This window comes from Oncorhynchus tshawytscha, linkage group LG08 (assembly GCF_018296145.1).
Source record: "Oncorhynchus tshawytscha isolate Ot180627B linkage group LG08, Otsh_v2.0, whole genome shotgun sequence".
In the NCBI taxonomy this organism is placed as follows: domain Eukaryota; kingdom Metazoa; phylum Chordata; class Actinopteri; order Salmoniformes; family Salmonidae; genus Oncorhynchus; species Oncorhynchus tshawytscha.
This window is the reverse complement of record NC_056436.1, coordinates 86,795,248-86,810,839: the sequence shown is the minus strand read 5'-3', so window position 1 is coordinate 86,810,839 and position 15,592 is coordinate 86,795,248. Positions and strand designations below refer to the sequence as shown.

Below are 15,592 nucleotides of genomic sequence, written 5' to 3'. Positions count from 1 at the left end.
GCTCATGGTGGGTGTCTTTTAGTGGGCGCTCATGGTGGGTGTCTTTTAGTGGGAGCTCATGGTGGGTGTCTTTTAGTGGGAGCTCATGGTGGGTGTCTTTTAGTGGGCGCTCATGGTGGGTGTCTTTTAGTGGGAGCTCATGGTGGGTGTCTTTTAGTGGGAGCTCATGGTGGGTGTCTTTTAGTGGGAGCTCATGGTGGGTGTCTTTTAGTGGGCGCTCATGGTGGGTGTCTTTTAGTGGGAGCTCATGGTGGGTGTCTTTTAGTGGGAGCTCATGGTGGGTGTCTTTTAGTGGGCGCTCATGGTGGGTGTCTTTTAGTGGGCGCTCATGGTGGGTGTCTTTTAGTGGGCGCTCATGGTGGGTGTCTTTTAGTGGGCGCTCATGGTGGGTGTCTTTAGTGGGAGCTCATGGTGGGTGTCTTTTAGTGGGAGCTCATGGTGGGTGTCTTTTAGTGGGCGCTCATGGTGGGTGTCTTTTAGTGGGAGCTCATGGTGGGTGTCTTTTAGTGGGCGCTCATGGTGGGTGTCTTTTAGTGGGCGCTCATGGTGGGTGTCTTTTAGTGGGCGCTCATGGTGGGTGTCTTTTAGTGGGAGCTCATGGTGGGTGTCTTTTAGTGGGAGCTCATGGTGGGTGTCTTTTAGTGGGCGCTCATGGTGGGTGTCTTTTAGTGGGCGCTCATGGTGGGTGTCTTTTAGTGGGCGCTCATGGTGGGTGTCTTTTAGTGGGCGCTCATGGGTGGGTGTCTTTTAGTGGGCGCTCATGGTGGGTGTCTTTTAGTGGGAGCTCATGGTGGGTGTCTTTTAGTGGGCGCTCATGGTGGGTGTCTTTTAGTGGGAGCTCATGGTGGGTGTCTTTTAGTGGGCGCTCATGGTGGATGTCTTTTAGTGGGCGCTCATGGTGGGTGTCTTTTAGTGGGCGCTCATGGTGGGTGTCTTTTAGTGGGAGCTCATGGTGGGTGTCTTTTAGTGGGAGCTCATGGTGGGTGTCTTTTAGTGGGAGCTCATGGTGGATGTCTTTTAGTGGGCGCTCATGGTGGGTGTCTTTTAGTGGGAGCTCATGGTGGGTGTCTTTTAGTGGGCGCTCATGGTGGGTGTCTTTTAGTGGGCGCTCATGGTGGGTGTCTTTTAGTGGGCGCTCATGGTGGGTGTCTTTTAGTGGGAGCTCATGGTGGGTGTCTTTTAGTGGGCGCTCATGGTGGATGTCTTTTAGTGGGCGCTCATGGTGGGTGTCTTTTAGTGGGAGCTCATGGTGGATGTCTTTTAGTGGGCGCTCATGGTGGGTGTCTTTTAGTGGGAGCTCATGGTGGATGTCTTTTAGTGGGCGCTCATGGTGGGTGTCTTTTAGTGGGAGCTCATGGTGGGTGTCTTTTAGTGGGAGCTCATGGTGGGTGTCTTTTAGTGGGCGCTCATGGTGGGTGTCTTTTAGTGGGAGCTCATGGTGGGTGTCTTTTAGTGGGAGCTCATGGTGGGTGTCTTTTAGTGGGAGCTCATGGTGGGTGTCTTTTAGTGGGCGCTCATGGTGGGTGTCTTTTAGTGGGAGCTCATGGTGGGTGTCTTTAGTGGGAGCTCATGGTGGGTGTCTTTTAGTGGGCGCTCATGGTGGGTGTCTTTTAGTGGGCGCTCATGGTGGGTGTCTTTTAGTGGGCGCTCATGGTGGGTGTCTTTTAGTGGGCGCTCATGGTGGGTGTCTTTTAGTGGGAGCTCATGGTGGGTGTCTTTTAGTGGGAGCTCATGGTGGGTGTCTTTTAGTGGGCGCTCATGGTGGGTGTCTTTTAGTGGGAGCTCATGGTGGGTGTCTTTTAGTGGGAGCTCATGGTGGGTGTCTTTTAGTGGGCGCTCATGGTGGGTGTCTTTTAGTGGGCGCTCATGGTGGGTGTCTTTTAGTGGGAGCTCATGGTGGGTGTCTTTTAGTGGGAGCTCATGGTGGGTGTCTTTTAGTGGGCGCTCATGGTGGGTGTCTTTTAGTGGGCGCTCATGGTGGGTGTCTTTTAGTGGGCGCTCATGGTGGGTGTCTTTTAGTGGGCGCTCATGGTGGGTGTCTTTTAGTGGGCGCTCATGGTGGGTGTCTTTTAGTGGGAGCTCATGGTGGGTGTCTTTTAGTGGGCGCTCATGGTGGGTGTCTTTTAGTGGGAGCTCATGGTGGGTGTCTTTTAGTGGGCGCTCATGGTGGATGTCTTTTAGTGGGCGCTCATGGTGGGTGTCTTTTAGTGGGCGCTCATGGTGGGTGTCTTTTGAACCCTACCAGTGGGAGCTCATGGTGGGTGTCTTTTAGTGGGAGCTCATGGTGGGTGTCTTTTAGTGGGAGCTCATGGTGGATGTCTTTTAGTGGGCGCTCATGGTGGGTGTCTTTTAGTGGGAGCTCATGGTGGGTGTCTTTTAGTGGGCGCTCATGGTGGGTGTCTTTTAGTGGGCGCTCATGGTGGGTGTCTTTTAGTGGGCGCTCATGGTGGGTGTCTTTTAGTGGGAGCTCATGGTGGGTGTCTTTTAGTGGGCGCTCATGGTGGATGTCTTTTAGTGGGCGCTCATGGTGGGTGTCTTTTAGTGGGAGCTCATGGTGGATGTCTTTTAGTGGGCGCTCATGGTGGGTGTCTTTTAGTGGGAGCTCATGGTGGATGTCTTTTAGTGGGCGCTCATGGTGGGTGTCTTTTAGTGGGAGCTCATGGTGGGTGTCTTTTAGTGGGAGCTCATGGTGGGTGTCTTTTAGTGGGAGCTCATGGTGGGTGTCTTTAGTGGGAGCTCATGGTGGGTGTCTTTTAGTGGGCGCTCATGGTGCGTGTCTTTTAGTGGGCGCTCATGGTGGGTGTCTTTTAGTGGGCGCGCATGGTGGGTGTCTTTTAGTGGGAGCTCATGGTGGGTGTCTTTTAGTGGGCGCTCATGGTAGGTGTCTTTTAGTGGGCACTCATGGTGGGTGTCTTTTAGTGGGAGCTCATGGTGGGTGTCTTTTATTGGGAACCTTTTGGGTTTCAGTTGTTGCTAGTCAACATTCAGTGGACACTCCCATAAGTGTCTTTCAGAACCCCTCTTAAAATGCCCCCTGTTTTGGTTGTTGATCAGTGTTAGTTCCCGCTTCTGTTTGAGTAATATTTTGGGTTTTCTTGCTGGCGATCGTATTACACATGAAGTGATCCACAGCTTGAACCCTACCACACCAAGGAGATGTAGGATCCAAATTCACCAAGTGTCTGCCATGACGTTCATAAAACTCCACCACAGTAGTGAGTCATTCAGCAGACTCTCTTATCCAGAGCTACTTACAGTAGGGAGTCATTTAGCAGACTCTCTGATCCAGAGCCACTACAGTAGTGAGTAATTTAGCAGACTCTCTTATCCAGAGCTACTACAGTAGGGAGTCACTTAACAGACTCTCTTATCCAGAGCCACTACAGTAGTGAGTCATTTAGCAGACTCTCTTATCCAGAGCTACTACAGTAGTGAGTCATTTAGCAGACTCTCTTATCCAGAGCTACTACAGTAGTGAGTCATTTAGCAGACTCTCTTATCCAGAGCCACTACAGTAGTGAGTCATTTAGCAGACTCTCTTATCCAGAGCTACTACAGTAGGGAGTCATTTAGCAGACTCTCTTATCCAGAGCTACTACAGTAGTGAGTCATTTAGCAGACTCTCTTATCCAGAGCTACTACAGTAGTGAGTCATTTAGCAGACTCTCTTATCCAGAGCTACTACAGTAGTGAGTCATTTAGCAGACTCTCTTATCCAGAGCTACTACAGTAGTGAGTCATTTAGCAGACTCTCTTATCCAGAGCTACTTACAGTAGGGAGTCACTTAACAGACTCTCTTATCCAGAACCACTACAGTAGTGACTCATTTAGCAGACTCTCTTATCCAGAGAGACTACAGTAGTGAGTCACTTAACAGACTCTCTTATCCAGAACCACTACAGTAGTGAGTCATTTAGCAGACTCTCTTATCCAGAGAGACTACAGTAGTGAGTCATTTAGCAGACTCTCTTATCCAGAGAGACTTACAGTAGAGTGCAATACATTTTCCTATTGTTATTTTTTCAACCCTGCTGTAGCCATGCTCAAACAGCTGAGCTTAACGGGACCACTGCTGTCAATTCAGCTCTGATTGGAAAGGTCCTCAAAACGCAAAAGAAAAACCTCATCAGGATGTTGCCTACATCTAATAGTCCTTCTTATCACGTGTAATTATTACAAATATAATATTATCACTCTTACGATGATTGCTAGTTTAGTAAAGTTAGATAAAAGCTTAATCAAGGCCTATCAAGATCAACATAATAATTCATTTGTATTTTACATAGGAGATACAAATATAATAGCATGTATGCCTACTGTAGCATAGTTGGCTTATCATTTGTAAGACCAAAAACACCTAAGTAATTTTTAATCTGAAGCTGGGTAGTCAAATATGTCCCTCACACGGGACATAACTCAACAGCGCACGCGTCGCAGACTTTTCTTTAGTTTTCAAATACAAATACGGGTTTCTCTAAAATAACATGGTGGCTGTGGTAGGACGTTTTTCTTTTAAACTCTTAGGTGACTCTCAAAGTTGTCAGTCAAACCCTGTATCTCCACCAGAGCACTTGGAAGTGAAGCAAACGTGTTGGGGATGTGTTTGTTCGTGTGTTCTTAGCCAGGTGCGATCAGAGGTAAATTACACTTTAATTACCTCATGCCTTTGTAATATTGTGTATTTTTGGATTACGATAACTATTTTTCAGATCTAATTCTGCTGTTGACATTATGTTTTGATCGCGAGTTCAGTCCTGTTCATATTTGTCAGTCACCGGGATCGGATGGTAAAACAAGCCAGACCACGATAAAGGCTAAATAATTCTGTATTTTGTATATTATCTACCTCACTTGCTTTGGCAATGTTAACACATGTTTCCCATGCCAATAAAGCCCCTTGAATTGAAATTGAATTAATTCTGACACTGCTAGAATTTGGTTGGAGCCTACTGCCGCGTTCAAAACCACTAGGAGCTTGGAACTCGGAAATCTCCGACTTCCGAGTAGAGTGTGTTCAAAACAACAAGGAACTGTGGCGGGGAAAAAGAGCTCAGATCTGGGAAAAATCGATTTGAACACTCATCCAACTCGCAATTCCAACGCGGGGCCTCGGTCCTCTTTTTAGAGTTCCGACCTGAAGAACACTGACGTCATGATTTTGGTCTCATATTTTGCGAGTTCCCAGTTGATTTGAACGCGACACGCGATAGCACGTAGCCGTCCTTTGATGGCAGACCTCGACCCTGTCACATTGTACAAGCCTAAGAATTTACCCACGACGTGTAACAATCGTACAGTCTGCAAAGGACTTTTTAAGGTCATGGCCAATATTCATAAAGTGTCACATTAGTAGAGGAGTACTGATCTAGGATCAGGTCCTCCCTGTCCATTCATTATAATCTAAAAGGAAATACCGAAACTAGATTTGAGTTTGGGTCGTTGGATGATTTGGGACACGGGAGAACGGTCAATTTCTCATTTGGGTGTCGAGCAGACAAAGTTTAAGAACCCCTGTTTTATTGAACCTGTTGTTTCATGTTGTATTAGATTTTTTCATGGGCTACTGGTTAGACTAAATAGGCTATAAAAACAAATAAAATACTTGTGGCACACCTTCCCCGAGGAAATTGGAGCTTCCTCCAGCTAAACTGATTTAGCTCGAATAAATTGGAAATTCCTTCCATTGGGTTTCGTTAGAAAAATTCCTCATTAGATCCTTATAAGGTAAAGCGTTGACATTTCAGCACCACGCCTTATAAACACCTGATAACGCTTTTGTCAGGTCATAGTCTCCCGGTTCTGCCCTTTTCCGTGACTTCAGGAAATAGCACACTGACCCCCTCTCTCTCTCTCTCTCTCTTCCCCACCCTTCAGGGAATAGTTACTGACCGAAACCTTTATCAAAGTTGAGGAATCCTTTTGTATTCCAACATCTATCGTATATTGTGACTTTCAATAGTTAAAAAACAACAACACAAAGTATCGAAGCTTCATTTCCCCTTTTTAACAAGTCGAGGGAAGTAAACGTCGGTTGGGAAAGAGAAACTTGGAATCAGGGGACGAATTCCCGATTCAATCCACCATTTTGAGGTGTTTTTTGTGTGTTTGTTGTTTTTGAACTGAACAAGTTTTCCAAGTGTATTGTTGCCTTTCGGTAAGTTTTCACTGTGATTTTAAGTTTTTACTGTGATTTAAAATAAAATAAAAAGTGTTTTCGTGTAGTTGCAAAAGTAGCTGGTTGTTTTTACTCGTTTTTAATCCGTTACTTTGACTTTGTTACAATTTATTTGTTTAATTGTTTTCAACGCAATACGAAACCTCTTCAGTCACTCTCGCTGTTTATTGTGCTCGCTAACGTTAGTGACACCTGGTTAGTTACTTATTATTGTATGTATGTTTGTGTTTTTGTAACGTTAGATTATTAACTTGTTCATTTAATTGGTCAACTTGACATTTTTTTTTTTTGCTTGTTGGTAACTTCAACAAGTCAAAACAGTGTGTTGTTTTGTTGAAGTGTTTCGTTTTTGTTAGTTAGTAACGTGAAGCTAACTCAATTAGCCGCTAATCACAAATGTTTGTCCTTCGTTAAAACCGGCTCTGGTGTAAAGGCCCCAAAACATACCTAGACATTTAAGCGAGCCAGGGGCATAGTATTAGTTTCGTAAGCTAGTGAAGTGAAGACTCGTTTGTTAACTAAACAGTAAGCGTTAACTTTTTTTAATTTAAAATATCTAGGTCGAGGATATTGGGGGACGGCAGCAGGCAAGTGATTGAGCGGTAACTATTATTCCATTAAAAGATACAAATGGAAAATTTTAGGAGCCTGAACGAGGCAGTTAACCCACTGTTCTCTAGGAGGCCGTCATTGTAAATAAGAATTTGTTCTTAACTGACTTACCTAGTTAAAATAAGTGTGTCATACCCGTGGTATTTTTTTATTTTAACATTATTTAACTGCTCTAGTTATACAGAACTAAAATATAAACAATATAAACATAACATGCAACAATTTCAAAGATTTTGCTGAGTTACTATTACCTTTTTAAGGAAATCAGTAAATTTACATAAATTATTTTAGGCCCTTATCTATGAATTTCAGTTGACTGGGCAGGGGCGCAGCCATTAGTGGGCCTGGGAGGGTTAGGCCCACCCACTGGGGAATAGGGCTGTGTCCTATACTTTTTTTTTTTTTGCGACTATACCGGTATTGATGCACAGACTGTTTTTAAATTATTACTTTTTTTACTTGACCTTCTATACCAGTATTTGAATGTTCGATAAATGTGATAAGCAGTGTGTAAGGTCCATTTTTATAGTTCGCTACTTCAGTCATCTCTCTATGCTGCTGGAGCGCAGTTGATGTTCCTCAACCAGGAGACACTTTGCGTTCAGTCTGCATGGTCAATGCAGCACATGCAACAATGTTCACTACAACGATGCTGTTTTCACTTTGCTTCTTAATATAAATCTACTACCGTTCTATAATTACACTATTAGCTTGTGTTTATTACATATTCTAACAGTTTGTCTTTTCTTAGCAAGTTGTTCCTAAATCTTGTTAGCCGCTAATGCTAATCGCTAGCTGGCTAACAAATGCACTGAGTAAGAGCAAGCGTAATTAGCTATACAGTCTGATAATACCAGTGATTGTATAGACCCAAATCAGTATGTTTGTGCAACAGTGTCACCTAAATTAGAGGTAAACGCAAAAGCAAGAATGTTAGCTACATGACGTAGCTAAGAGAAAACATTCAATGTATCCAAAGATTATAGGGTCCCCTAGAAAACACCTATCAACACATTAGTTCCTATCCGTTCACAATAAATTCTCCCTGGCATTTTCATTTGTTGTCATGTCAAGCAACACTGTATTCAAAGTGCCCACTATTATATTCTAACTATATAATTAGAATAGACATTCTGTTCCCATGATTCCAAGTGTTTTGCTCTAAATCGCAAGTCTAATTGCAACATTTAGGTTAAAAATAAGGCCCAGATTTTCAGAAGTTGAATTGAACAGTATAAACCAATCAGAATAGAGAGACATCGAAATCACTTAGATTGTATGTGTTGCCTCCTTAGGGTCACGCACTACTCATAAAGAAAATGTAGAATTCCCCCCCCCCCGGCAATCTCGCTGGTGAAGAAGCTGGGTGTGGGCTGGTGTGGTTACACGTGGTCTACGGTTGTGAGGCCGGTTGGACGTACTGCCAAATTTTCTAAAACAATGGAGGTGGCTTATGGTTGAGAAATGAACATTAAATTCTCTGGCAACAGCTCTGGTGGACATTACTGCAGTCATTATGCCAATTGCGTGCTCCCTTAACTTGAGACATCTGTGACAAAAAGCTGCACTTTTTTTAGTGGCCTTTTATTGTCCCCAGCATAAGGTGCACCTGTGTAATGAGTCTTTTTAAAAATGTTTAAATCAGCTTCTTGATATGTCACACCTGTCAGGTGGATGGATTATCTTGGCAAAGGAGAAATGTTCACTAACAGGGATGTAAACAAATTTGTGCACATTTGAAAGAAATAAGCTTTTTGAAAAGTTTCTTGGATCTTTTATTTCAGCTCATGAAACATGGGACCAACACTTTTTACATGTGTTGATTTTTTTGTTCAGTATAATAGCAATAAGGCACCTTGGGTTTGTGGCCAATATACCACAGCTAAGGTCTGTATCCAGGCAGTCCGTGTTGCGTCGCATAAAAACAGCCCTTAGCCGTGATATATTGGCTATATACCACACCCCCTCGGCCTTATTGCTTAATTAACATGTTATTTTACCCATTGCCCCCTCTGTGTATTGACAAAAACATCCTATGGCGTTCTGCATTAGCATCGAACAGCCCCCGTGATATGCAGCTGTTCAGGGAAGCTAGAAACCATTATACACAGGTAGTTAGAAAAGCCAAGGCTAGCTTTTTCAAGCAGAAATTTGCTTCCTGCAACACTAACTCAAAAAAGTTCTGGGACACTGTAAAGTCCATGGAGAATAAGAACACCTCCTCCCAGCTGCCCACTGCACTGAAGATAGGAAACACTGTCACCACTGATAAATCCACCATAATTGAGAATTTCAATAAGCATTTTTCTACGGCTGGCCATGCTTTCCACCTGGCTACTCCTACCCCAGTCAACAGCACTGCACCCCCAACAGCAACTCGCCCAAGCCTTCCCCATTTCTCCTTCTCCCAAATCCATTCAGCTGATGTTCTGAAAGAGCTGCAAAATCTGGACCCCTACAAATCAGCCGGGCTAGACAATCTGGACCCTTTCTTTCTAAAATTATCTGCCGAAATTGTTGCCACCCCTATTACTAGCCTGTTCAACCTCTCTTTCGTGTCGTCTGAGATTCCCAAAGATTGGAAAGCAGCTGCGGTCATCCCCCTCTTCAAAGGGGGACACTCTTGACCCAAACTGCTACAGACCTATATCTATCCTACCGTGCCTTTCTAAGGTCTTCGAAAGCCAAGTCGACAAACAGATTACCGACCATTTTGAATCTCACCATACCTTCTCTGCTATGCAATCTGGTTTCAGAGCTGGTCATGGGTGCACCTCAGCCACGCTCAAGGTCCTAAACGATATCTTAACCGCCATCGATAAGAAACATTACTGTGCAGCCGTATTCATTGATCTGGCCAAGGCTTTCGACTCTGTCAATCACCACATCCTCATCGGCAGACTCGACAGCCTTGGTTTCTCAAATGATTGCCTCGCCTGGTTCACCAACTACTTCTCTGATAGAGTTCAGTGTGTCAAATCGGAGGGTCTGCTGTCCGGACCTCTGACAGTCTCTATGGGGGTGCCACAGGGTTCAATTCTTGGACCGACTCTCTTCTCTGTATACATCAATGAGGTCGCTCTTGCTGCTGGTGAGTCCCTGATCCACCTCTACGCAGACGACACCATTCTGTATACTTCCGGCCCTTCTTTGGACACTGTGTTAACAACTCTCCAGGCAAGCTTCAATGCCATACAACTCTCCTTCCGTGGCCTCCAATTGCTCTTAAATACAAGTAAAACTAAATGCATGCTCTTCAACCGATCGCTACCTGCACCTACCCGCCTGTCCAACATCACTACTCTGGACGGCTCTGACTTAGAATACGTGGACAACTACAAATACTTAGGTGTCTGGTTAGACTGTAAACTCTCCTTCCAGACCCATATCAAACATCTCCAATCCAAAGTTAAATCTAGAATTGGCTTCCTATTTCGCAACAAAGCATCCTTCACTCATGCTGCCAAACATACCCTTGTAAAACTGACCATCCTACCAATCCTCGACTTTGGCGATGTCATTTACAAAATGGCCTCCAATACCCTAATCAACAAATTGGATGCAGTCTATCACAGTGCAATCCGTTTTGTCACCAAAGCCCCATATACTACCCACCATTGCGACCTGTACGCTCTCGTTGGCTGGCCCTCGCTTCATACTCGTCGCCAAACCCACTGGCTCCATGTCATCTACAAGACCCTGCTAGGTAAAGTCCCCCTTATCTCAGCTCGCTGGTCACCATAGCATCTCCCATCTGTAGCACACGCTCCAGCAGGTATATCTCTCTAGTCACCCCCAAAACCAATTCTTTCTTTGGCCACCTCTCCTTCCAGTTCTCTGCTGCCAATGACTGGAACGAACTACAAAAATCTCTGAAACTGGAAACACTTATCTCCCTCACTAGCTTTAAGCACCAACTGTCAGAGCAGCTCACAGATTACTGCACCTGTACATAGCCCACCTATAATTTAGCCCAAACAACTACCTCTTTCCCAACTGTATATAATTTTAATTTATTTATTTTGCTCCTTTGCACCCCATTATTTTTATTTCTACTTTGCACATTCTTCCATTGCAAAACTACCATTCCAGTGTTTTACTTGCTATATTGTATTTACTTCGCCACCATGGCCTTTTTTTGCCTTTACCTCCCTTCTCACCTCATTTGCTCACATTGTATATAGACTTGTTTATACTGTATTATTGACTGTATGTTTGTTTTACTCCATGTGTAACTCTGTCGTTGTATCTGTCGAACTGCTTTGCTTTATCTTGGCCAGGTCGCAATTGTAAATGAGAACTTGTTCTCAACTTGCCTACCTGGTTAAATAAAGATAAAATAAAATAAATAAATAAATGGAGAGACGGCCTCCCTCTGTGTATGGAGAGACGGCCTCCCTCTGTGTATGGAGAGACGGCCTCCCTCTGTGTATGGAGAGACGGCCTCCCTCTGTGTATGGGAGACGGCCTCCCTCTGTGTATGGAGAGACGGCCTCCCTCTGTGTATGGAGAGACGGCCTCCCTCTGTGTATGGAGAGACGGCCTCCCTCTGTGTATGGAGAGACGGCCTCCCTCTGTGTATGGAGAGACGGCCTCCCTCTGTGTATGGAGAGACGGCCTCCCTCTGTGTATGGAGAGACGGCCTCCCTCTGTGTATGGAGAGACGGCCTCCCTCTGTGTATGGAGAGACGGCCTCCCTCTGTGTATGGAGAGACGGCCTCCCTCTGTGTATGGAGAGACGGCCTCCCTCTGTGTATGGAGAGACGGCCTCCCTCTGTGTATGGAGAGACGGCCTCCCTCTGTGTATGGAGAGACGGCCTCCCTCTGTGTATGGAGAGACGGCCTCCCTCTGTGTATGGAGAGACGGCCTCCCTCTGTGTATGGAGAGACGGCCTCCCTCTGTGTATGGAGAGACGGCCTCCCTCTGTGTATGGAGAGACGGCCTCCCTCTGTGTCGGCCTGGCAGACAGGGTCCTGGGTCCAGCCCTGCTCAGCCCTCGGGGCATCCTGATTATCCCTGCCACTCAGTGCGTGAAGGCTAATCAATACAAGGCCAGTCGCTGTACTGTTCCACTTATGGCTGTCTTAACGGTGGTGGAGAGAGACCTGCCTCCTCTGAAGAGGGAGCATCCATATTTAAAAGGGCCAAAATGTTACTCTGCTCCACTTCAAATCAAATCAAATTTTATTTGTCACATACACATGGTTAGCAGATGTTAATGCGAGTGTAGCGAAATGCTTGTGCTTCTAGCTCTGACAATGCAGTAATAACCAACAAGTAATCTTGCTAACAATTCCAAAACTACTACCTTATAGACACAAGTGTAAGGGGATAAAGAATATGTACATAAAGATATATGAATGAGTGATGGTACAGAGCGGCATAGGCAAGATACAGTAGATGGTATTGAGTACAGTATATACATATGAGATGAGTATGTAAACAAAGTGGCATAGTTAAAGTGGCTAGTGATACATGTATTACATAAAGATGCAGTAGATGATATAGAGTACAGTATATACGTATACATATGAGATGAATAATGTAGGGTATGTAAACATTATATTAGGTAACATTGTTTAAAGTGGCTAGTGATATATTTTACATTTCCCATCAATTCCCATTATTAAAGTGGCTGGAGTTGAGTCAGTGTGTTGGCAGCCACTCAATGTTAGTGGTGGCTGTTTAACAGTCTGATGGCCTTGAGATAGAAGCTGTTTTTCAGTCTCTCGGTCCCAGCTTTGATGCACCTGTACTGACCTCGCCTTCTGGATGACAGCGGGGTGAACAGGCAGTGGCTCGGGTGGTTGTTGTCCTTGATGATCTTTATGGCCTTCCTGTGACATCGGGTGGTGTAGGTGTCCTGGAGGGCAGATAGTTTGCCCCCGGTGATGCGTTGTGCAGACCTCGCTACCCTCTGGAGAGCCTTACGGTTGTGGGCGGAGCAGTTGCCGTACCAGGCGGTGATACAGCCCGACAGGATGCTCTCGATTGTGCATCTGTAGATGTTTGTCAGTGCTTTTGGTGACAAGCCGAATTTCTTCAGCCTCCTGAGGTTGAAGAGGCGCTGCTGCGCCTTCCTCACGATGCTGTCTGTGTGAGTGGACCAATTCAGTTTCTGTGATATGTACGCCAAGGAGCTTAAAACTTGCTACCCTCTCCACTACTGTTCCATCGATGTGGATAGGGGGGTGTTCCCTCTGCTGTTTCCTGAAGTCCACAATCATCTCCTTATTTTTCTTGACGTTGAGTGTGAGGTTATTTTCCTGACACCACACTCCGAGGGCCCTCACCTCCTCCCTGTAGGCCGTTTCGTCATTGTTGGTAATCAAGCCTACCACTGTTGTGTCGTCCGCAAACTTGATGATTGAGTTGGAGGCGTGCGTGGCCACGCAGTCGTGGGTGAACAGGGAGTACAGAAGAGGGCTCAGAACGCACCCTTGTGGGGCCCCAGTGTTGAGGATCAGCGGGGAGGAGATGTTGTTGCCTACCCTCACCACCTGGGGGCGGCCCGTCAGGAAGTCCAGTACCCAGTTGCACAGGGCGGGGTCGAGACCCAGGGTCTCGAGCTTGATGACGAGCTTGGAGGGTACTATGGTGTTGAATGCCGAGCTGTAGTCGATGAACAGCATTCTCACATAGGTATTCCTCTTGTCCAGATGGGTTAGGGCAGTGTGGTTGAGATTGCATCGTCTGTGGACCTATTTGGGCGGTAAGCAAATTGGAGTGGGTCTAGGGTGTCAGGTAGGGTGGAGGTGATATGGTCCTTGACTAGTCTCTCAAAGCACTTCACGATGACGGAAGTGAACATTTTTATGGCTGTCGAACAGTGGTGGAAGGGAGACCTGTCTCTGAAGAAGGAGCATCCATTTTTAAAACAGTGTCTGTGTCACGACACCATGGTTGCTGCTCAAATAGCACCCATTTCCCTATATAGTGCACTACTTTTTCCCCCACAACTTCCTGTGGGTCTTGGTCAAAAATAGTGCACTGCATAGGGGATAGGGTGCCATTTGGGCAGCTCCCATGGTGTCGTGGCTCTTCGCTTGGCATGAATTGGTTAAATAAACACTGTCAATGGGTTGCACAGCTTTTTGTTGTTGTTGATTCAATGCAATAAGGCCTTTATAGTTTTTATGATGTGTGGGGTTAGCTCTCATCTAGGCTAGATGGCCCAATAATGTTCTATGCTGCACACAGATCAGAGGTCAGTTGAAATGTGTTGTACCTCCGGGGGGGGCTGGCTGTGTTGCCATGGCTGGTGGCTTAACCCCTCATTTGATGAATGACCCAGACATCCGTTTTTGTCGTAATCTTATCATCCCCTCCCGCTCCTCAGTAACCATCCCTCTCTCCTCTCCTCCTCAGATACGAGGTAAACATGACAACCATAAACACGGCTAACATCAACTTCAAATGGGATCCGAAGAGCCTGGAGATCCGTACCCTGGCTGTAGAGAGGCTGCTGGAGCCCTTGGTCACACAGGTTGGAAATGCGTACATTTTAATCCAATATGTCAGGGATGCAAACTTTGGCCATATTCACCGTTATGATCTGAAAATGGGTAATCCACATGAATCAGGTTGATCTGTTTAAAAAAATAAAAATAAAAATAAATTGTGTGGGGTGTCTGACAAAGGGTGCAGACGAAGAGTGTGTCACCCATTTAGCTATTAAAGAGGTGCGAACGGATCTCCTTGTGTGATCACGATTATCACTCTCTCTCTCTCTCTCAAATGATAACATGAGCACAGTACGCACCCCTACCGCACGTACAAATAAAATATCAGGATTCAGATCGCGGCGGCGGGTATGTCATAAGAATGAGTGCTTCATTGAATATCACGCGTGACAGCTGTGAACAAAACCCCTATGGTATCACCAGACGACTCGGCCTTGGGATTCTTGACCTGGCGTCACATTGTTGGTATTGTGACAACCCCTCTGACAATAGGCGCATCGTCGCCCTTTTAGGGCCCCTCGCCAGCTAGCATCCCCTGACACAAACGTTTTGACAATGCATGCATTTTGATAGAACGATATATTCAATTTGTTTTCATAGGATACATACGTTTTGACTGAGCAAATGTGTTTTGATATTTGTTGACAGTTAGAAATGCTGTAAGTCTATTAGGTAGCCTGTATTTTAAAACTGGTTGTCATGCATTCATGATGGGTTTTGATTGGTTCATTGGTATCTAGCCCTAAAGGCTTGAAAAGCACTAGCTACTTTCATTGTTTGTAGTCTGGAACCAGTTGGCTAGCTATGACTAGAGACTTATTAAAAAAAGATATCTTTAGCTGTAGTGTCAGTGACTTTCAGAAGCGGTGTTGTGAATCTCGCCCTCGAGACATTTGACCTCTCGTCCTGCTCCTAAAGGTCACGACCCTGGTGAACTCCAGCAACAAGGGGCCGTCCAATAAGAAGAAGGGTCGCTCTAAGAAGGCCCATGTATTGGCTGCCTCGGTGGAGACAGCCACGTTGAACTTCCTGGATAAAGGAGAGAAGATCGCCAAGGAGAGCCAGTTCCTCAAGGACGAGCTCACTGCTGCCGTGGAGGATGTACGCAAGCAAGGTAAGCCTTGAAAACCCTGTTCTCTTTTTTATGGATGAATAGGTATATCATCCACATGTCGGGTGCAGTTTCTATATAGACTTACTCAAAACCCTTTCATTTAACTAGGCAATTAGAACACATTCTTATTTTCAATGGTGGCCTAGGGACAGTGGGGTTAACTGGTCTAGGGACAGTGGGGTTAACTGGTCTAGGGACAGTGGGGTTAACTGGTCTAGGGACAGTG

General features: G+C 45.5%; 1 protein-coding gene across 4 annotated transcripts in view; it reads left to right on the top strand.

Moving 5' to 3' along the window:
* Positions 1–4,492: 4,492 nt before the first annotated feature.
* ctnna1 (catenin (cadherin-associated protein), alpha 1) overlaps positions 4,493–15,592 on the top strand; it is a 226,794-nt gene continuing 215,694 nt past the window's right edge. For 2 of the 4 annotated variants that reach the window (XM_042326139.1, XM_042326141.1), the window contains exons 1-3: positions 5,823–6,155; positions 14,158–14,275; positions 15,171–15,366. In XM_042326139.1, the coding sequence (XP_042182073.1) occupies positions 14,171–14,275; positions 15,171–15,366 (301 nt within the window). In that variant the 5' untranslated portion in view covers positions 5,823–6,155; positions 14,158–14,170. Of the gene's footprint in view, positions 4,639–5,822; positions 6,156–14,157; positions 14,276–15,170; positions 15,367–15,592 lie in introns of those variants that run through there. The other 2 variants (XM_042326140.1, XM_042326138.1) reach the window with 2 other exon arrangements.